Source organism: Pelophylax lessonae (assembly GCF_965119305.1).
Source record: "Pelophylax lessonae genome assembly, chromosome: 2".
Taxonomy (NCBI): domain Eukaryota; kingdom Metazoa; phylum Chordata; class Amphibia; order Anura; family Ranidae; genus Pelophylax; species Pelophylax lessonae.
This window is the reverse complement of record NC_138769.1, coordinates 211,717,181-211,740,211: the sequence shown is the minus strand read 5'-3', so window position 1 is coordinate 211,740,211 and position 23,031 is coordinate 211,717,181. Positions and strand designations below refer to the sequence as shown.

At 45.2% G+C, this 23,031-nt stretch overlaps 1 protein-coding gene across 1 annotated transcript in view; it reads right to left on the bottom strand.

Annotated features, from left to right (window-relative positions):
* LOC309547666 (amine oxidase [flavin-containing] A-like) overlaps positions 1–23,031 on the bottom strand; it is a 223,767-nt gene that overhangs the window by 9,539 nt on the left and 191,197 nt on the right. Inside the window, exon 14 of the mRNA XM_082247561.1 lies at positions 3,033–3,095. Coding sequence (XP_082103687.1) covers positions 3,033–3,095 — 63 coding nt within the window. The remainder of the gene's footprint in view (positions 1–3,032; positions 3,096–23,031) is intronic.

The following is a 23,031-nucleotide window of genomic DNA, read 5'->3' as shown; positions in this document are numbered from 1 at the left end:
GGTTTTCCACCAGAGCAGTAGGAGACTCCGCTCACAAAGGTTGTCCAAGTAGCCCAGTACAGTGATCCCCTGTTGGCGCAACAATGCTAGCACCAGGGCTAACACTTTTGTGAAGACCTGAGTAGCAGAGGTGAGACCAAAGGGTAACGTCACAAACTGATAATGCTCCTCTCCCACGGCAAAGCAGAGGAATCGCTGGTGACCGGCACATATAGGAATGTTAAGGTAAGCATCCTTGATGACTATAGAGGCAAGAAAATCCCCCTGATACAGAGATGCCACCACCGTGAGAATGGACTCCATCCTGAACTTCTGCACCCACACAAAGCAGTTCAGCGCCTTTGAGGCTTAGGATTGCACCTTGCCTTTATTCTTGGGAACTGTAAACAGGTTTGGGTAAAAACCCTGAAAACGTTCCAAAGTCAGAACCAGGACAATCACCCCTTGAAGTAAAAGGTCTTGTACCACCCTAAACAGACCCTGTAAGCGGTCCGGGGACAGGCGCAGGTGTGAAGGAAAGGACCTTGCCGGGGGACAAGAGTGAAACTCGATCTTGTAGCTGAACTGAATGACTCCGTGGACCCACTTGTCTTGTACCAGGGAAGTCCACGGGTCCAGAAACCAGAGAAGACGTCTCCCCACCCCTGATAGGGGTGAGGGCGCACCTTAATGCTGAAGGTGCCTTGTCCGTGGGTCTGGAGAAGCCAGCTCTTGGCTTGCCAGACCAAGTTCATTTGGATCCTCCAGAGGAGGCCCTGGAAGGCTGCGAGCCCTTGTCCGTCGATCCTGAGGGAGGAAAAAACTTCTTATGAGCCGAGAAAGAGGGCCCACGTCTACGACGAGGGTCCTTGTCCTTAGTAGCCTGCGGAAGAAAGGTACTCTTACCCCCTGTGAGACCCTTAATGATGTCATCCAGGGTAGCTCCAAACAGGCGATCTCCTTGAAAGGGGAGATCAGTCGAGGCCTTTTTCGAAGTCTGGTGCACGCTGAAGGATCACTGCCGAAACAGAGAGCTCAGCCACTCGGGGAGCCACATTCAAAGAGGCATCACAGATAAACTGCAGTCCCTGGACCAGCTGGTCTGCCAGCTCAGCAAAGGCAGGGGGAGCTGTTCTACCTAGAGGTCACGGGATAAAAGCTTAGCCCACTCAGTCAGAGTTTGCAACACCAGGGCAATGGTGAATACTGGCCTCAGTGCCAAACCAGCCAGAGTGTACATATTGTAGGCCACAGCCTCTGCCTTCCTGTCAGCCGGATCCTTAAAGGTTGGGGACTCTTTAACCGGAATCATGGTTGCCTTGTTGAATCTGGAAACTGGAGGGTCCACCACTAGTGGAACAGTCCACTACTTAAGAAGGGACTGCTCATAGGGGTATCGCCTAGCAAATCGCTTAGGGACCCCAAGGGGACCCTTTGGTCGTCCCTACTCTTTAGCATCAATTCTGTCAAAATAGGCGGGGAAAGGAAACACCTTTGCCACTCTGGATAGCTTGTAAGTGCCAAAGAGAACCTGCGCCTCCGTCACAGCTGCATCCTCCATCTTTAAGGTCTCACGCACAGATACAATCAGTGCTTCCACCAGCGCCTTTCTGTGCGCGGTTGCAGATGTGGAGAATTCATCCTCACTATTTGAGGATTCCGGGCGCATGGTTACAGACCCAGCAGGGAGACCCACGTCAGCGGCAGCCTAAGCAGATTCAGGATCTGATGAGACTGATGAGGCAGGGGAAGGCGGGGGTGCTTTTTGCTAGCCCGTTGCCTGAAAACCACCTCCACCACAAGGACACAAAGGACTCCAGGACAGCCGTCTTTGCATCAATGGATGGTTGGGACCTGGTGGGCCCCACAGCCTCAGGGAGAAGATCAGGTGGGGAGATGTGCTCCAGAGACTCCATGAGTCACCAGGGGGACCCCACCGGCAGAAACAGGCACCCGCAGCACCAAGATAATCTGCACTCTATGTGCGGCGATCAGGAAGTGAAAAGATCCAAGAAACAGCACCAGGGGATGAGGAGGGGTTCCCACCACAAAAAAACAAAATCATCAGTCATGACTGCTGCTATTTTCAATGGCAAACCACTGCAAATGGCCACCAGACTATACAAACATGGTCGCTGTGCATTGAGCACACAGGCTACAACAAAATGGCAGCCCCGTGCAGCACCACGAGGCTCCCAGGGACCCAGGAGGGATCCCTAGGTCCCAAAGACAGGCCCCTATAAGACATCGCCAGTACAGCGCCCTGTCCCCACTCCAGGAGGTGGACCAGACTGCCCACACAGCCCAAGCATAAGTGGAGGGGGGACAGATGAAGGGGGGGTACCTGACGGGAAGAAGGGAAACCTGGGGATTTGACCGTCCCAAAGAGGGGCCCACGTCCACCCCAAAACCCTCCCGGGGGAGAGGGGGGACAGCTACTCACCATACCAGAAACCAGATGGGTGTGCTCCAGACAGAACCTCTTGCCATCGAAATGGGAGGGCCGTCGACCAGGAGGAACGCTGAAACTCGGGCCGAGACCCAGTCATATGCAACCTCGCAAGGCGTTTAACTCGCAGGCAAGCCCCCGTCTGGTGGATCTATGCCCCGGCCGACCTAGCGCGCAGCTGAGGTCTGCGCGCACTCGCTGGCCAGACTAGGGTGACCACTGGATCTAGATTATCCAGCACGTCGCCCAGTCCGGCAGATAATTGTAGATCTCATAGGAAAAAAACAGGAGAACATTTTCTATCTAAAAATAAAAAATTGCCAGGACCAGAGATCCCAGCAAGGGACTAGGTCCTTACTCCTGACTAGGCAGAAAAAAACTGAGTACCTATAGCAGAGAGAGGGAGTAAATCCCCTGGGAGTGCCCCTAGGTGTAGCCATGCTTTTTTTCTGCCTAGTGTCCTACTCCTTTAGGGAGCAGTATAACCCAATGGTTAACAAGATCAGGAGCTCTGTCTGTCAATGAACAAAAGAGAAATTACATTTTTACCTCTATATCATCAAATTCAATAATTATATGAATTAAAGAAGAATATGGAACTTACCACAGACTCTGGTTCAGGCACCCATATTTCATTTTCTGAAATGAGTCCCATTTTGCACATTATCTGTAAGGAAAAGTAATACATTTTACGCTTTTATAATTTCACAGTTTGAAAAAATACCAGTTTGAAATGAACAGCTTTGAAAAAGGCTTGATTGGAACGGAGAATTTAAATTATAGATTACTTGACTGCTTAACAGACTGTGCTTTCTAGAAACATATTTCAAGCAGAATGAAAGGCAATAAATATTGAACAAAGTATTAAAACTGTATGGAAGATACATCCATTTGTTCCTTAAACAGAACCTGTGGGTGGATGAAACTATCCACTGTGCTAATTACATACAATAGCAGGAGCATTCGGGTTCCTACTCACAACTCCGCATATCCTGCCAAGTGCCCAAAAAATCCCCAAAACAGCAACCAGCTTCTGTCACCATTAGATCTGGCATGCACCTCCTAATTTTTGTTCCTATTGGTTTAAGTGGTCACCTATCACAGCGCCCAGCTGAGCTCCACTTGAAAGAAGGTCCCTGTTCTTGATTCTTCTGGTGGGCCCCAGGAACCCCATTTGATACTTTACTCATATCACCTTATATTCTCAGGGTTTTTCAATAAAGGTGAGTAGTACTAATATTGTATGTTTTTTTTTATATTTGTGTACTGTATATTACCTAAGGCATGTAGGTAAATGGTGATATAATAAAAACTGATTACATTTTTTTTTTTTTTAGACATCGGTTCTTAAGCAAAATAAAAAAGTTGAACAAACTCCAGGTCCACCAACCAACACAGGAAGGGGGGGGGGGGGGTCACTCGTGGAAAAAAAAAAAACAAAGACATCCATTTAACTCAAAAGCTGTACCTGTTGGCTCGTACAGACTATAAGAAAATCAGGCGAACATTTTCGTCCGACGAACGATTGTACGATTTTCAGATAGTGTGTACACAACTTTCGCCAACTCCCACCTTCCAAACTAAAATTTCCAAAGGGACAAACTTCAAAAATGTTCTGGTATGGGAACAGAATGAACAATTTTAATTTAATGTGTACTGTTTTTGCATGAGAAATATCAGATCTGAAGGACTGCACATGATCAGAAACAGCAAATAACAAGAAAATAAAAACGGTCGTACGAGAATTTTTTGTACATTATTTCTATCCTCGGTTTCGACTTGCTGTGAAACATTGAAGAAAACCAGCCAATCGTTCGCCCGATTTTCTCATAGTGTGTTTCTCATAGTGTGTATGGGGCTTAACAGGGTGGCTCATGTATCTGTCCACAATGCCGTAAGATGTATAGTACAGCATCTTATCAGGGTAGAGGGGTCCAAGGCAACTAAGAACTGGATAGCTTCAGAGCCGGAGACAACATCAAGGTGCCAAATCTACTACGATAGATGGTTCTGTGAGCCATCTTGCCCATACATTATTATGTTGTTTGTTGCTGCCCTTATTTTTATAGGTATCTTGGTAAACGGGCAGTTCAAATTAACTAGACGTTTCCAGAAAACAAGAGGAGGAGAAGCTTTTTTCCAGTGCATGGTGATTGATTTTCTAGCACAGAAAAAGCACAATCTTGGCGTTGGGGTGAGATGGGCATGGGTAACCGTGTTTATTATTGCAAGAACATCCATGAATGGACAAGTCAGGAAGATGTTTTGATAGTGCCTGTCCGAGTGACGGGTCACATCTTCAACAGGCTGCTGACAGAGATGGCCGTAGCTTGTGAAGTCTGTGAGGAGTGTGGTACGCCCTGTGGAGAATTTCGTATTGAATTTTCACGTCCCAGATAGAACGGAATTACTTTTTAGTTTATTAAACGGCATAAGTGCTTGATTATTCAGCAAAAAAAGACAATGAACAATGTGCATTAACAAAGAACAATGTGCAATAATAAAAAGGAAATCTTCTAATGAGTTGCTCTGAGAACTATATATTTTTTTACTGTTTATCACTGTTTTAGTAAATAAACCTGTATTACATAGGTGTGCGCACAGGGAGTGCCAGGTGTGCCTGGGCACACCCTAATCGGCCCGTGTGGTGCAGATTCCCTCTGTTTAGGCCTCATGCACATTGGACATTATAAAGGCAGTAGCGTTATCTGTAGAAAGCTGTAGAAAGCTGGAGCTGTTGAGTCAGTTTTCAGCATTTTTGCAGTAGCATTTTTTAGCTGCATCATTTTTTTAAATTTTTTTTTGCAAAACTATACTCCTATAAAAGCTTATGGCTCAAAAATGCTGACAAAAGCTGAATAGCCGCGTTTTTGAACCTTTTTTGGCAGTAGCATTTGTTAGCTTTTTTTTTTAGCAAAACTATACTCCCATAAAAGCTTATGGCTCAAAAACGCTGATAGACGCAGAATAGCGTCTTTTTTTTTTTAGCGCTTTTTTCAGCTTTTATCAGAGTTAGAGCGTTTTTACAGCTGAAAAACTCCTCTCAAACCTGACTAGTTCGTTTTTTTTTTCCAGTCATAAAACCCCCCTGCCAAAAAACTGCTGATAACAGTAAATAATACTGACATATAAAACATAAATAAAATAAATAAATAATATTAAAAACTACTCACACCATCCACTGCCCTACTGACTCCAATGTCTGCCCTACTGACACTGTCAGTATATACAGTATACACACATGTGTGTTTGAGCTTTGAGGTGCACTCTCTAATGCAATAGGCTATGCATACCTATGCTGTATGAGGACTGGGGTTTGGGGTGCACTCCCCAATGCAAAAGGCTATGCACACCTATGCTGTATGAGGACTGGGCTTTGGGGGTCCACACCCTAATGCAACAGGCTATACACGCCTATGCTGTATGAGGACTGGGCTTTGGGGGTGCATTCCCTAATGCAATAGGCTATGTACGCCTCTGCTGTATGAGTACTGGGCTTTGGGGTGCACTCCCTAATGCAATAGGCTATGCACACCTATGCTGTATGAGGACTGGGCTTTGGGGGTCAACACCCTAATGCAACAGGCTATGCACGCCTATGCTGTATGAGGACTGGGCTATGGGGTGCACGCCTATGCTGTATGAGGACTGGGCTTTGGGGTGCACTCCCTAATGCAATAGGCTATGCACACCTATGCTGTATGAGGACTGGGCTTTGGGGTGCACTCCCTAATGCAATAGGTTATGCACGCCTATGCTGTATGAGGACTGGGCTTCGGGGTGCACTTCCTAATGCAATAGGCTATGCACGCCTATGCTGTATGAGGAATGGGCTCTTATGCCTTTTAACCACTTGATGACCGCCCACCGCAGATTTACTGCGGCAGGCAGCCGCTCCTGGGCAAACGGATGTAGTACTACGTCGCTCGCTCAGAGGACTGTAGGGGGTGAGCTGGGGAGCCAGTGTGTGTGACAGGCGGCTTCGATGGCCGCCGGCCACTCGCAATCTCCCCCCGCTGACAGAGAAGGACGGACAGCTGATGTAAACACAGCTGTCCGTCATTCTCCCTTAGATGATCACAGAGGCTATGTGATCCTGCTATGTAGGATCGCATGTCTCTGTGATGATCTCACAAGCCACGCCCCTCTACAGTTAGAATCACTCCCCTAGGCTTACATTTAACCCCTTGATCATTAATAGTATTAACCCCTTCCCTACCAATGGCATTATTACAGTAACAGTGCATATTTTTAGCACTGATTACTTTAGTAATGTCACTGGTCCCCCCAAAAGTGTCAAAAATGTCAGTTAGGGGTCCGATCTGTTCGCCGCAATGTCGCAGTCCCGTAAAAAATTGCAGATGGCTGCCATTACTAGTAAAAAAAAAAAAAAACAATAAAAATGACATCAATCTTTCCCATAGTTAGTAGACGCGATAACTTTTGCGCAAACCAATCAAAATATGCTTTTTTGCAATTTTTTTTTTTACCAAAAATATGTAGCAGAAAACAAATTGGCCTAAAATGTTAAAAAAATTTTAATTTTTAGTTTATTTTTTTTTGGGAATGTATAGCAGAATGTGAAAAATATTGTTTTTTTTTTTTTTTCAAAATTGTTGCTCTTTTTTTGTTTATAGCGCAAAAAATAAAAATCGCACAGGTGATCAAATACCACCAAAAGAAAGCTCTATTTGTGGGGAAAAAAGGATGTCAATTTAATTTGGGTACAGCATCGCACGACCGCGCAATTGTCCGTTAAAATAACGCAGTGCCGAATTGCAACATAGGGCCTGGTCATTGAGCTGCCAAATTAAAATAACCATCTAGCCAATACCTAAATATTAACACACCATACTGATTAGACACTCTGGTCAAACAAAACAGATAAAAAAACAGATAGATGAATATAGGAATATAGATGATGAATCCAGGATATACGGTTGCAAAAAAAAATAAGACAAAACTATTGATTACAAGGTGATGTTGATGGATGTGATAACATGCACGTTGAAAAATGGTACAAAAGAAAAGAGAGAAGAGATTGTGGGGAATGTGATTTTACAAGATAGAGATAAATGAGAAAAGAACAAAGATAAAGACAGACAGAGGATATGAGAAGGGAAGCAGGGAAGATAATAAAATATATAGCCAGGTGTGTAGGGGCTAAGCAAGCCTGTGACATTATAGAAACAATGTTGTGTACAGGAACAGAGAAGATGTGAGGGTTTGTGGGAAATGCCTATAACTATCAGATATGAAATGTAATTGAATTCAAGTACAGCTAGATAATTTGTAAAATGTGTCAAAAAAAGATCTGTAGGGGGCGCCAAAATGTCACAATAAATGCACCTGCAATGAATCCTTCACAGTATTTAGCTAGAAAAGTAACATAATATATATGCTAACAATTCCTAATTAAATCGTCATTTTGATAACGGGATTTAATTGAAAGTCTGTTAGATTTCTTTATGTAGAATTAGAGTATACCTAAAGCCAAAACTTTTTTTTCATTTTAGATAGGGAGGGGAACATCTAAAACCTGTCATTTTTCCCCCATTTGTGAAGATTTTCCTTAGCCATGCCTGTAGCCATAATAGGAAGTGGGAGGCAATCTCTCCAAAGACAGATGACACTGCATCAAGTGTCCCCACTGGAAGATTTCCCCTCTATTCCTGTCCTGGTGACAACAATGGTTACTAAGACAGAGAGGGTGATTCTCAATAATGGGGACACAAACAGCAATAAATATCTGAGGTCCTAATCCCCTCAACACTCTATCCAAATACATTTTACTATCCATTTTCTGACATAGAGACTCATGCATGGCTAAAATGTACAGTGAGGGAAAAAAGTATTTGATCCCCTGCTGATTGTCTACATTAGCCCACAAACAAAGAAATGATCAGTTTTTAATTTAACCACTTACCGCATACTAACGTAGGTCTACGTCGGTAAACTTTGCGGTAGTGTACCGGGATGATGCCTCTAGCTAGAGGCACCATCCCGGTACCGTGGTTTAGAGCCGACGGTTGACTTTCCGTCGGTACCGACCGATGCGGCTCGGGAGCCGCTCGATCGGTACCCGGGGGGGGGGGGGGCGGGAGGGGACGTCCCCCCCCTCCCGCCGCCTTCCGTGGCTTTGCCCGGGGCTCCCGTCCCACCGGGAGCCCCGAGCACCCAGCCGGCACGTCCGCCGGCTGGATGGAGTCCCGATGAATGCCGGAAACGGCATCGATCGGGTCTCCAATGACGTAACCCGGAGGCGGCGTCCATGACGTCACTTCCGGGTTACTGTGCCGCAAAAGGCGGCAAATTTGAAAAACGGCTGTATGCAAAAATGCTGTTTTCGGCGTTTTGCATACAGGGAAGTGTAGTGGAGGGGTCTAGGGTCTTTTAGACCCTCGATCCCTCCATAAAGTGTACCTGTCACTACATATTGGTGTCACAAGGGATGTTTACATTGCTTGTGACAGCAATAAAAGTGATCAGATTTTTTTTTTTTTTTTAAAACTTTAATAAAGTTAAAAAAATAAATAAAATAAATGGGAAAAAAAATAAATAAAATTTAGCCGCCCCCGTCACCGTTAGCTCGCGCACAAAAAAAAACGTATACGGAAGTCGAGCCGCAAATGAAATCGCTGTTCAAACCACACATGTGAGGTATCGCCGCGATCGCCAGAGCGTGAGCAATAATTAAAAAAAAAGAGCTACACTCTAACTCAAAACTGGTAACCGTTAAATAAATTTAAAGCGTCGCAGATTGAGATCTCTATTGACCGTAGTTTGTCGCGATCCCACGGGGGGGCGCAATTTTAAACCGTAACATGTTGGGTATCTATTTACTCGGCGTGACATGTTCTTTCACAATATACAAAAAAAATGGGCTAACTTTTCTGTTTAGTATTTTTTAAAATTAGTGAAATGTGATTTTTCAAAAATTTTCCAAAAAAATGGCGCTTTAAAGACCGCTGCGCAAATACCGCGTGATAAAAAATATTACAATGACCGACATTTTATTCTCCAGAGTCTTTGCTAAAAATATATATATAATGTTTGGGGGTTCTAAGTAGTTTTCTAGGAAAAAATACTGGTTTTAACGCGTGAACAAAAAGTGTCCGAAATAGGGCTGGGGCTTAAGTGGTTAAATGGTAGGTTTATTTTAACTGTAAGAGACAGAATAACAACAAAAAATCCAGGAAAAACGCATTTCAAAAAAGTTATAAATTGATTTGTATTTAATGAGTGAAATAAGTATTTGTCCCCTTCGCAAAATGTGACTTAATACTTGGTGGCAAAACCCTTGTTGGCAACCACAGAGGTAAGACGTTTCTTGTAGTGGGCCACCAGGTTTGCACACATCCCAGGAAGGATTTTGTCCCACTCCTCTGCAGATCCTCTCCAGGTCATTATGGTTTTGAGGCTGACATTTGGTAACTCGAACCTTCAGCTCCCTCCACAAATTGTCTATGGGTTTAAGGTCTGGAGACTGGCTAGGCCACTCCAGGACCTTAATGTGCTTCTTGAGCCACTCCTTTGTTGCCTAGGCCGTGTGTTTTGGGTCATTGTCATGCTGTAATACCCATCCATGGCTGAGGGAAGGAGTTTCTCACCCAAGACTTGACAATACATCGCCCCGTCCATCATCCCTTTGATGCAGTGAAGTTGTCCTGTCCTCTCAGTAGAAAAACACCCCCAAAGCATAATGTTTACACCTCCATGTGTGACAGAGGGGATGGTGTTCTTGGGGTCAAAGGCAGTCACTTTGGGCGGGGGTCCCGTGAAACCCAGCTTACTTTAGAGAGGTCAAGAAACTCCTTTTTCAGCTCCCCAGGTCTCTCTCATGTGTAAGTCACACCGTGTCTGTAACGGATCAACCAGCACCCTGACCGGGTACCTCCGTTGACAGATGCTCCTAGTGCTTTCCGAGGGCTCTAAGCATTCCACCAGACACCGTAACCACTTCAGAACCCACAAACCGCCGCAGCATGGTTAGGGTCTCGCCATCTCCTACCCACCCTGGACCTACGACAAGGCTCCAGGTTCCTGTGGGTGAACCTCTCTTTCCCCAGAGAGTGCAGCAGAACAAGCTCTTACACAAGCTCTTACAAGAGATTAGTGATTCTCTAAGGGAATATGGAAGACCATAGCAATCCATTGTAGCATATACCCCCAATAAGAGATAGGACTCTAGATTGAGGGTGAAGAAACTCTAGAACAACTTTATTGAACAGACTTATATACAGTTTTCACTTACCACCCAGGTGGACCTTGTTGAAGACTGGACGTAACATTCACAATCCAATAGGAACAGAGTTTTACACTCTCATACAGTGTATACAATCCCTCCCCTCTGGCTGATTACAGTACCATATACAGATGAAAGTGTATACAGGAACTAAACAAATTATCTAGCCATCTAGACAGAACAATGTGAGGGCATTAACATTTAACAATGGAACAGACAGGTAAACTTTATCATAATACATATTTCCTCCAAATACACAAACAATAGGGAAGTCTGCAAATGACAGTCTTTGTGTCTCTCTCACAGCCAAGCATGGAATACACTGTGTAAGGTGGTATTAAATCTTCATATTTCTATATGAAGATTTTACTGACAAATATTGAAGCAGTCCAAACCTATTACTTATCTGTCTTTCACTCATAGTGATGGTGAGTACCGTCACATATCTCCCCCCCCCCCCATAGGTAGATGAACCAGGTACCAGACCCCCAACTGGTCTGTGCCTGAGTTTGTCAGGTAACAAGTCCCAAAGAGTCAATCCATCATGGCAGCTTCCTTGACAATGTTCCAAATAGTTTGTAAGTTTGTCTTGGCAAGGCGCATGGAGCTCTCATAGCCGATCAGTCTGTGAAAGTCTGGTTTGGGCAGGCCAGACTGGGCTTCTTGGGCACCATGTGTCCCTAAGAGAAACAGGGTGACTTAGACATAAGAGGAGCCTAGTAGGCTGAAAGAGGAACTTTCCAACCTCTCTAAGGTAGGCTGTGTTCCATGGGTCCTCCCAATACCCCAAACAAATTGTCGGGAAAACAGCGTTACTCACCCAGCCAACCTCTGCCTCTCTTGCAGAACATACCCGCTGCTGGGGATAAGTGTGGACTGGCCCTTCTCCTTGGAGTCCTTTCAGCCGCTCGAGAGAAGACAGGGTGGTGGGGCTCACTTCGTCAGGGTGTTGGGGATCTGGGCCGACTGTCCAGCATCCCTGGGGTGTGAAGACTGTAGCTTTTGCGGGTGCTGGGCCGAGGTTGGTAGCACTCTGCCCTGTTGCCAGCTCTTCTGCTTGGTTGTAGTTGGTGAATACTACCCCCAGGACCTGGTTGGGGGTCTGCTGTAGAGAGGAGGGATCGCTTACCTCCTCCTCCTGGTATTCCTGCGGGGTAGGTTGGGGATCTGGATCGGCAGTCCAGCATCCCTGTAGGTCTGGTGCAGAGACTGCGGTCCCATCTGCACCATTGGGGTCAGGGCTGTTGTCTCAATGTGGTTGGGGAGAAGGATTAGTTGTCACCTTTCCCTGGAAGGTAAACTGCTGCTGGGAAGGAAAGACGACACCTTCGGCTCCCTGTAACTCCTGCTGTAGCTGGGGACCTGGGCCGGCTGCCCAGCCTCCCTGTAGGGCCGGTTGAGAGACCTCGGTCCCATCTCCACCTGCCATCGGTGGGTCTTCACAGTACCACCAGTCTGTACTGTCTCTCCAACTGAAGGGTTGTGGTTCTGGATCTGCCACCCAGGACTCTGGCTCTGCTTGCAGGGTAGATTGGGGTGGAACGGAGCAGAGGAGGCATTGGTAGTCCTGCTCCAGTTCCCACTCCATTCTGACCAGATGAATCAGGTCTGACCCCAGGTCATCCGCTTTGGGGAGACCCAGTTGGGCTTCCCTGGTGTCCTGGATTTCCCAGCGCTGAAACTCTGCTGGACATCCAAAGTCCTTCTCCTCAAAGGCCTCCCACAGCAAGCCCGGGCCACTATAGTCCTCGCCTTCCGGCATATTGTCGTCAGCCATCCAGTGGTCGTGTCGGGTGGCGTACCACTTTAGTGCCCGGTAAGCTTCATCCAGCCACAACTCCTCCCAAATCAGGTCCCACAGCTCTGTCACCCACTTATCCAGGGGTTGCTCTCCTAGGAAAGGTAACCGCAGGGCAACGTATACCTGGAACCGCTGTTCTTCGCTGGGCATGTTCTCTCTCCGCCTCCACTGCACATCCTCTAAGGCCTCATACCACATTTCCTTTCAAGTGAAATCTCTCCAGTCCAGCATGGCTTCCTCTGATACAGGCCCATCCTGTTGGACCAAGTGTTGCTGCAACCTCCAGAGAAACTCCTCTTCATATGGGGTCGCTGCACGGATGTTAGCTCGCTCCATAACATTACCAGTGTCTCCAAGCTGCTTCTCCTCACACTAGGATGCCATCCCACTGCTTGCCACCAATGTAACAGATCAACCAGCACCCTGACCGGGTACCTCCGTTGACAGATGCTCCTAGTGCTTTCCGAGGGCTCCAAGCACTCCACCAGACACCGTAACCACTTCAGACCCCACGAACCGCCGCAGCTTGGTTAGGGTGTCGCCATCTCCTACCCACCCTGGACCTACGACAAGGCTCCAGGTTCCTGTGGGTGAACCTCTCTTTCCCCAGAGAGTGCAGCAGAACAAGCTCTTACACAAGCTCTTACAAGAGCTTAGCGATTCTCTAAGGGAGTATGGAAGACCATAGCAATCCCTTGTAGCATATTCCCCCAATAAGAGACAGGACGCTAGATTGAGGGTGAAGTAACTCTAGAACAACTTTATTGAACAGACTTATATACAGTTTTCACCCACAAGTTTACCACCCAGGTGGACCTTGTTGAAGACTGGACGTAACATTCACAATCCAATAGGAACAGAGCTTTACACTCTCATACAGTGTACACAATCCCTCCCCTCTGCTGATTACAGTAGCATATACAGATGAAAGTGTATACAGGAACTAAACTAATTATCTAGCCATCTAGACAGAACAATGTGAGGGCATTAACATTTAACAAAGGAACAGACAGGTAAACTTAATCACAATACACATTCCCTCCCAATACACAAACAATAGGGAAGTCTGTGAATGACAGTCTTTGTGTTCTCTCACAGCCAAGCATGGAATACACTGTGTAAGGTGGTATTAAATCTTCATATTTCATTCGGAAGATTTTACTGACAAATATTGAAGCAATCCAAACCATTACTTATCTGTCTTTCACTCATAGTGAGGGTGAGTACCGTCACAGTGTCTATAAAGGGCACAGGGTGACCTGAGAAGCCCAGTCTGGTCTGCCCTAACCAGACTCACAGTATAGCCACACCAGACTCAACATTTTGTTTTATCCCTGTTATCCTGGGTCTTATATGTGTGGTTTGTGTTGAAAGTTGGAGAGGCTCCTTTACTTAGGACAGTAGTATTTATCGACATTATTGTCACAGTACCAGTCCCATTTAGCATCTGTCCCAACTCCATTTTCTTCACAGGGATACTGGCCCCTGAACCAGCCAGGCTGTCTATGTTTAGAACAGAGACATTGGACATAACATTGCTGTCACTGGCCATACAGCGTTTCGTTGCTCAGATATAAAGTGTGACCACTGTACCATGTTCCTAAGGTACCTGGCAACCAGACTTCTTCCAGCCAGGCCTATGGGGTTAATGCCGGTCACTTACGCTACCCCACCCTCTTTACTGTTTGTATTATGCATTTTCCAAGCATGAAGACCAGAGGTAAGTGCCAGTTCACACTAGGACGCTCCGACTTAGGGGGCAACCTGTGAAGTCGCGTGCAGCGCGACTTCGGCGTGACTTGCACGGAATTCATAACATGAATGTCTATGCAAGTCGCCTCCAGGTCGCCCCGAAGTAGTACAGGACCCTTTTTCTAAGTCGGAGCGACTTGTGTCGCTCCTATTAGAACCGGTCCTGTACTACACTATGGGAGCGACGGTGCACGACTTGTCAGGCTGACCAAGTCGCACCAGTGTGAATGGACACTTAGAGTAACAAAGGGTAATGTTTCCTCAAGTGCCCTTCCCACTGACAAAGTTGGCTGCATGCCCAGTTTTTGTTTATAAGATTTGTTGAAATGTTTAAATGTACAGTTTCCCCCACCCTGTGTCTCTATGCCAACATGGAGAAGAGATTGTCCCCGGAGATATATACTTGTGTCTGTTCTTCAATAAAAGTCCTATGCTTCTTACCACCCTACACTGAGTTAAGGCTAGTGACTGGGTTGGCTGGGAGCATATAATCACTGGGTTACAGGGTCTCTGAAGCAAGGCAACAGTAACAGCTGATCTACTCAGCCTGAGTACTGGCATCCATCACAGACAGCATTCCTCCTCCTCCAAACACAGCGAGTTGAGTTGATGCCAAAGACCTAGATTTTGGTCTTATGTGACCACAATACTTTCACCCAGTTCTCCTCTAAATCATTCAGATGTTCAATAGCAAACTTCAGACAGGCCTGTACATGTGCTTTCTTGAGCAGGGTGACCTTGCAGGCACTGCAGGATTTCAGTCATTAACAGCGTAGTGTGTAACCAATTGTTTTCTTTGTGACTATGGTCTCAGCTGCCTTAAGATCATAGACAAGATTCGTCCATGTAGTTCTGGGCGGATTCCTCACCATCCTTATGATTATTCTGAGTTCATTCAGTTCTCATGAAATCCACAAGGTGAGAACATGCATGGAGCCCCAGACCGAGGGAGATTGACAGTTATTTTGTGTTTCTTCCATTTGCAAATAATCACACCAACAGTTGTTACCCTCTCACTAAGCTGCTTTGGCAATGGTATTGTAGCCCATTCCAGCCTTGTGTAGGCCTACAGTCTTGTCCCTGACATTCTTGGACAGCTCTTTGGGCATGGCCATGGTGGAGAGATTGGAATCTGATTGATTGATTAATTGATTGCTTCTGTGGAAAGGTGTCTTTTATACAGGTAACAAGCTGAGATTAGGAGCACTCCCTTTAAGAGAGTGTTCCTAATCTCAGCTCATTACCTTTAAGGAAGACACTTGTGATGCAAGAAATCTTGCTAATTGATAGGGAATCAAATACTTATTTCACTCATTAAAATGCAAATCAATGTATAACTTTTTTAAAATGTGTTCTTCTGGATATTTTTGTTGTTATTCTGTCTCTCACTGTTAAAATAAACCTACCATTAAAGTTATAGACTGATCATTTCTTTGTCAGTGGGCAAACGTACAAAATCAGCAGGGGATCAAATACTTTTTTTTCCTCACTGTAGATGAGTTTCACTGCATTTTCTTTAGAATAGCTTTTGGGTTTTTGAAAAGCATTTGCTGTGCTTATGTTGTGCATATGCCATGCATTGACTATGTGCTTGCCTTCATTTATATTGAAGATGATCTTATAGATCGGATAGAATGTTGAATGTGCATCAAAATATAAACTATAACAACTTAGGGATGCATAATCAGCAAACAAATACTGAACCAGTTTGCTCCCAGGAACCCAGTTATTCCCCCTTCAGATGCTTCTATCTTGAATTTCGTATCCCACTGATTTATTGGGCTTCTCACATGTGGTGAACTTTTACAAATTGTTTGTCTGAAGGACAATTTGTATGTGTAAATACGTTTAATTACCACTCATTTACTGTATATATGCATGTTAAAGCGGGGATCCACCCAAAAGGGGGAGTTCTGCTATAAGGCCCCTTCCTTCCCCAAACTGCACTTTTTTTTTTTTGGGGGGGGGGGGTTCCTAGTTTTGACTGGTACCCACTGCTGCTTTTGCTTGGATCGCCTAGGCCAGTGATAACGAACCTTGGCAGCCCATATGTTTTGGAACTACATTTCCCATGATGCTCATGCACTCTGCAGTGTACTTGAACATCATGGGAAATGTAGATCGAAAACATCTGGGGTGACAAGGTTCGCGATCACTGGCCTAGGCGATCCGAGTGGACATTCTCCTTTCTCCCTCCCTCCACGCAGTCATCTGGGACAGACACGCTACCGGTCATAGAAGACTGCGGGATCAGTCACAATGCCCAGTGCGGCTCGTGCACGCGCAGTGGGCACCTGGCTGTAAAACCGAAAGCGGTCACAGCCAGGTGCCCACAGTTGAGATGCTGGCTCTGTGATACAGAAGACAGAGGAAAGGGACGGTAAATGCCTTCACACTCGAATATCGAGGCGGATATGATTGGCTCACTGTTTATTCCGGCAGTCTGCACACAGCTTGAATTCAAATAAGAACCATCCCCTGCATAATACATTTTTCATCAGTAATGCCTCGTACACACGTATCGATTATTGGCCGGGAATTTTCGGCCAACGTCCGATCGGCCGATTTTCGGCTTGTTAGTATGATGCTTTCGACAACCGACTCCGACTTTTCGGCCGAATAAAATCTGGTGTGCAGGCTATAAAATTTTTGTTGGCCGTCAACACAACGGCCGATTTTCCGTCAGTCAGTACAGATTTCGGCAGACAAAAATGTGATGAGCAAGACTGGGCATGCTCAGAGAAGAAAAAACACACGGAAAGTAAACCAGCACATGACATCACTTCTGAAGTAGATTTTTGTTGGCCAAGAAAATTCGTGTGTAGTCTAGGCACATTCCAACCAACAAAACACAACTCTGGACAAAAGTCGGACGATCGGTCGGCCGATAATCGTTGCGTGTGTACGAGGCATTAGATGCTCTCTTAAGGCCATACACTGTTTTTTTTTTTAATCCACACAAATGATTGTGGATGGAGAAATCACAACCCCCGCTGTGACACTACTAATTACATTGATTAGCGACTGAAGCTGCTGATCCAGACCCCCAGCCCCCCTGCAGCCTTCCGCTGCTCACCCGGGCTCTCCCTGTGAGACCCGAGCGACCAACCAGCGAGTCCGCCGGCTGGTCAGAGACCCGAACAAAGCTAAAATCAGCTCTGATCGGGTCTCGGATTTGGAAACCTGAGAGCGACAGCATGACATCACTTCCAGTCTACTCGGGAACCCACGACGCCAGTTTTCAAAAATTTAAAGTATTCAAAAATGCCGATCTTGGCATTTTGAATGCTTTCAAGTGCAGAAATGGGGTTTGGGGTCTTATAGACCCCAGATCCTCCATGAAGAGTACCTGTCAAATGCCTATTGCTGTCACAAGGATGTTTACAAAAAAAAAAAATGAAAGGAAATTTGTAAAATAAAAAAATAAAAATAAATAAGAAAAAAAAAAAGTAAAGCGCCCCATCCCTCCATGCTCAGGTGCAGATGCGAACGCATACATAAATCGCACCCACATATGTAAAACGGTGTTCAAACCACACGCGATTGTTAGAGCAAGGGCAATAATTCTAGCGCAAGACCTCCTCTGTAACTCTAAACAGGTAACCTGTAAAAAAATGTAAAGCGTCGCCTATGGAGATTTTATTGTAGTATTGTAGTTTGTTGCCATTCCACGAGCGTGCGCAATTTTAAAGCATGACATGTTAGGTATCTATTTACTTAGAGTAACATCATCTTTCACATTATACAAAAAAAATTGGGCTAACTTTATTGTTTTTTTTTTAAATTAATTCATTAAAGTCTAGTTTTTTCAACAAAAATGGTAAAGACCGCTGTGCAAATAGAATGTGACATAAAATATTGCAATGACTGCCATTTTATTCTCTAGGGTCTCTGCTAAAAAAATATATAATGTTTGGGGGTTCTAAGTAATTTTCAAATTTTCTAGCAAAAAATACTAATTTTAACTTGTAAGCAACAAATGTCAGAAAAAGGCCTGGTGGTTAAAGTGTTACTAACCTACAAAAAAAAAAGATAACACTCTTTATAAGAATAAGATAACAGTCTCTTTAAAGCAAGATAATATGGAGCAATGCAATATAAATTACACCTTCCTGTGTTGAATGTATTATTGGATCCTGCCTGTGCCTCTTTTGCTAAAAGTAAACTGACCATGCTAATCATGACTGTTGATCCACATAGTTTGAGAAAAGCCCCCCCCCCACATATCCATTCTTCCTGCCTACAGTCGCCCCCCCTGCCCATATCTTCTCTTGGAATATCACAATAGCGACGCCATTTCTGGCAATGATGTAATGCCCCCACTCAGTACACGCCTGCTAGCAGGTCCCACAATTGCTCGGGAAACTATAGTGATCACATGACCTGAACTTTAGAAGCGGGGGATTTCAATATAGGCAATTTATTTAAAAAAAAAAGCAAAACACGGATTTGTCGACGTTTCTTTATCCATTTGCCGACTGCACTACGTACAGTATATATACACTGCAGTTTGCAAGTAGCTTACTGGGGTTATGGCTAAAGCTATGAGCCATACCCGTGTTTTTTTTTTTTTACAGCTGGTTACTTTCTCATAAATGCGGTCCGAGAAACGATCCGATGGGTCGCACAGCTGACCATAGAGGTTCCCAAAGACCAGATCGTCTCTGATCGCCTCTATGGTCTTTGAGGACCAGAGCAAAGTCATGACGTCACTTCCGGTACACGGCGGAAGTAAACATTTCTTTTGTTTAAATCTTTTGCTTTTAAATGTAGCACCCTACAGGTAGGTGCTAGGTAAAGGTATAGCGGGCCTTGTCTGCCTAACAGCAGGGCTGTGATTTATTAGCCAGTTTGTCATGGTTTCCAGGTGTGCCTGCTTAGAGGGGAGACTCCCCACTGGCTCCTGTGAGAGGCTTCTCATAGGGCAGTGGAGGAAACCCAATCTGGGGACACATCCAGGCTTGTAACTACCCCAGAAGGCAGATTGTGCTGCAAAGGATTCTGGGAGTGGGTATAAGTTTGGGGGTGGCAATGACACAATGTTTTTGGCGGGAGCAGAGTCCCAGGAGGGAGAGAGTGGCTGTCTCCCCTCCTGTCTGAGGGGGAGGATCTCGGGTGCTGCCTGAAGATCCAGAGAGTGCTGAGCTAAGCTGAGGGGATCCGGTGTGCCGAGAGCCTGCGGAGAGAGAGGGGTCCAGTCCCAGGAAAGCCTACACAGGTCTTAAGTACTGAGGATTGCCCCTGGGGGTCTGCCTGAAGTTAGAGGGGACCACTCCGGAAGAGGTTCAGGGATCCAGTGCCAGCTAGTGGTGAAAGAGGGTACCTAGGTTGAGGACCCTGAAGTGACAGAGGGGGTACATAGTCAGTGGACCCTGAAGAGCTTAAAGTGTAAAGGGGTGCCTGTGGTTTGGGCCCTGAAGTATCAGTGCACAGTGTGAAGTGTGCCAGTTGAGAGTTGCAGCAGTACAGGAACTTACAAGGAGTTTCTCAGCCAGTGCAGTGCTGGAGGGAGCCATTCAGTAACTCTGAGCTATTGTAGTGTTACAAGTCAAGGTTTACAGTTCTGGATCTTCTGGGCTAAAGTCAAGGATCCAGCACGGTTTCAGTAATTACACAGTGTTCAAGTGCCAGGAAGCGTTGGCTAGCGTCGGCTGGCGTCAAGACAGCGCTAACAGGCATTTTTTCAGAAAAGTCCCACAATTGTATCTAGTTGAGCCTAAAGGAGTATCCCACTCATTCCCTTCTCCCTTCCCCTTAAATACAATAAAACAACAAAACAAAGATGCCGGAGTTGTCAATGTCTCAGTGCTCACACCCAGGGCCGCAGCTCACATGGGGGGGGGGGGGGGGTAACCAGTACCGATGGCAGACCCACATCAGGCCACAGGCCTGGAAAACCTGCTACATAAATTTAGAGGAAATATTTGGGGTCCTATTGACCCCAGATCTCTCCATAAGGAGGACCTGTCATCCCTTATTTCTTTCTGCAAGGGATCTTGTAATAGGAATAAAAGTGATCACAAAAAAAAATTTAAAGGGACAGTGTAAAAAAAAAAAAAAACCTAAAATAAATAAGAAAAAAAAAGTAAAGCGTCCCTATCCCTCCGTGCAGATGCCAACGCAAACGTAAATAGTGCAAGCATATGTAAAAGGTTTTCACACCACACATGTGAGGTATCGCCGTAAACGTTACAGCGAGAGCAATAATTTTAGCACTAGACTTCCTCTGTATCTTAAACAGGTAACCTGTAAAAAATTTGAAAGCGTCACCTATAGAGATTTTTAATTATTGACGTTTGTCGCCATTCCACGAGCATGCGCAATTTCTATGCAGAGCTGCACTAGATTTTACACTCTCCAGTTTAAGTAAATCAACCCCAATGTGTACATTTGACAGAGAGGAAACAATTTTTTTCTCTTAAGAAAATTGCAGTTTTGCTTTAACATATAGCTATGTTAACAGTCTTACCATGATAAAAAAAAAAAAAAAAACAGTAAAAGATCTGTAGATCCTGGAAAAAATGGTGCTCCAGGATCCCTGTGCTGGCCATCTGTGATATGGTCAGTCACGTATTTACCCTAATTTCTGCAGAACTGGAAGATCAGAATTTTTTTTCCCATCCCAGTACGACTGTTGACATAACATATGCTATGATAATCAATATTAAGCAGGAAGCTCAAATGATGTAAAAAACAAGCCTATAAGCCTGCCAGTATGTACGCACAATATATATATATATTCACAAACCCTGCACAGAAGCACACTAACTTCCATTATTGAAATATTTTCACCTGGCTGATCACATCACATATTTATATTTAAATATTTAAGGTTGTAATATTATTATTTATTATATTGAAGCTTACCAATTCCTTGATGTGATGGCTGCATTTGTTTTCTTTTTTAAGCCTCCTTTTTTTTATTTTCCCCTGACGATCTGGCCAAGGTAAGTCTGTTATTTTTCAAAAGAACAAGCTATCCCGCAGCTGTAGCAGTTGGAGGGTTGAGACAAACCATTTACCACTTACAGGGGTGCTTACAATGATCAGCTTTTATTTATTTATGTAAAATCGTTATCCCAAAAAGTAAAAAAAAAGAAACTGTTGCTGTAAATGCTTAAAAAGGGTTAGATGGAGCATGGCTTCAGTTTGTTAGTGTATCTAAATCTGCTTGAACTTCTAACATTCCCCTGCCCACAGGCTGACAATGCTGCTGTCCATAGGTGTCTCTGTTGCTCCTCCATCCAGAATGTAGGCTCATTCATACAGGAGGTGTGTTACTGGCCAGATCACCAGGTGAGAACAGAGAGTAAAAAAGCCTAAAAAGGGATGCAGTCACCACATCTAATAACTGGTAAGCTGCAATATATTACATTTTTGGTTTTGGGTATAACACCACTGTAAAGTTGGACGCCAGGCACTATTACACTATTTCTGAGCTAGACAGCGGGGCCAAGTTGATGGCCTAGTTCTTCTCTACTGTAGATAACGTAGAACTATAGGCAAAACTTTTTTGTTTTCCATTTTGGATAGAATAAGGGAGGGTTGTAACTAGGGATGCACCGAAATTTCCGTGGCTGAAATATATCAGCTGAAAATGGTGTTAGTTGCATTTTCCCGATAGATAAAAAAGGTGCTGATAATGGCCGCGGGTCCCGCTGCCCCCTCCTTCAGAAGGTGGAGGCGTGGCTGTGCAGTAAAGATAAAGACAACCGAGATGTCTACGCTAGATGTCCTCCAGAAGGACTGCCAGGGTCCGCTGCCATGCTGTGGAGGCCACATGGAAGACATCTGGGGAGAAACAAGATGGCACTGTAGCACGGCCTGGTCCTTAGCGCATGCGCGGTGACTTCACGCACAGGCTGCGGACCAAGCTGCGCTTCAGCGCCATCTTGGTACTCCCCAGAGGGCTTTTGCATGTCCTCCACAGTGTGGAAGTGGACCCTGGCGATCCTGCTGGCGGACATCCAGCGCCGACATCCCAGCTTTCTCTACTAATGATGAGCCTTTTTTTTTATCCCAGAATGTGAGTTGCCCCTTTTAATAAACTGCTTAAGCTGTCTACACCTAGAGGCACTTTTCTCTTCTCTCCTGTGTTTCCATAGAGCTTGCTTCTGCTCCTGTGAAGAGCTTGCCCTGGTGCTTAGGATTCTCCACACAGGCACACTGTTTGAACTCATGGACATATAATTTATTCAGAAACATTTCATATTATAGATCTATTTTCTCTATATAAGGTCTAAGGTCCCTTTCACACTTGCGTGACTTGCCGTGTGACTTGGGACTGCAAAGTCGCATAACAAGTCGTACCCCATGATTTTCAATGAGTATCATTCATATCTGTGCAACTTCAAGTTGTAGCCACTTCAAAGCAGTCCCTGCACTACTTTGGTCTGACTTTGATGCGACTTGAGGTCCATAGACCTCAAGATTAAACAGGCATTGCTTCAAGTCGCGTCGGGGCCTAAGACACTTTGTGGCGCCTATCACCCTTGCTTTGTTCATGCGCAGTGAGGATGCCTGGGCTTCGCGGTCACGCATGCCCAGTGGTAGTGGCCGTGCCGCCAGGTAATGCCATTCGCTGTGAGGGAGGCATGCACTAGCTACATGGGCTAGCTACATGGGAGAGGGGCTGCGGCTATTGTTCTAAAGGTGAGCACTGCTGTTGGTTGCCGCTGGAGATCTTTCCAACTGCTTTCTTTGGGAATTTTAGAAACTTTAGAGCTTTGCGATTGACAACCAAAGAATAACATTCAGCATTGATTGACTGATTGATTGATTGCATGCTATTTAGAAAGAGATAGC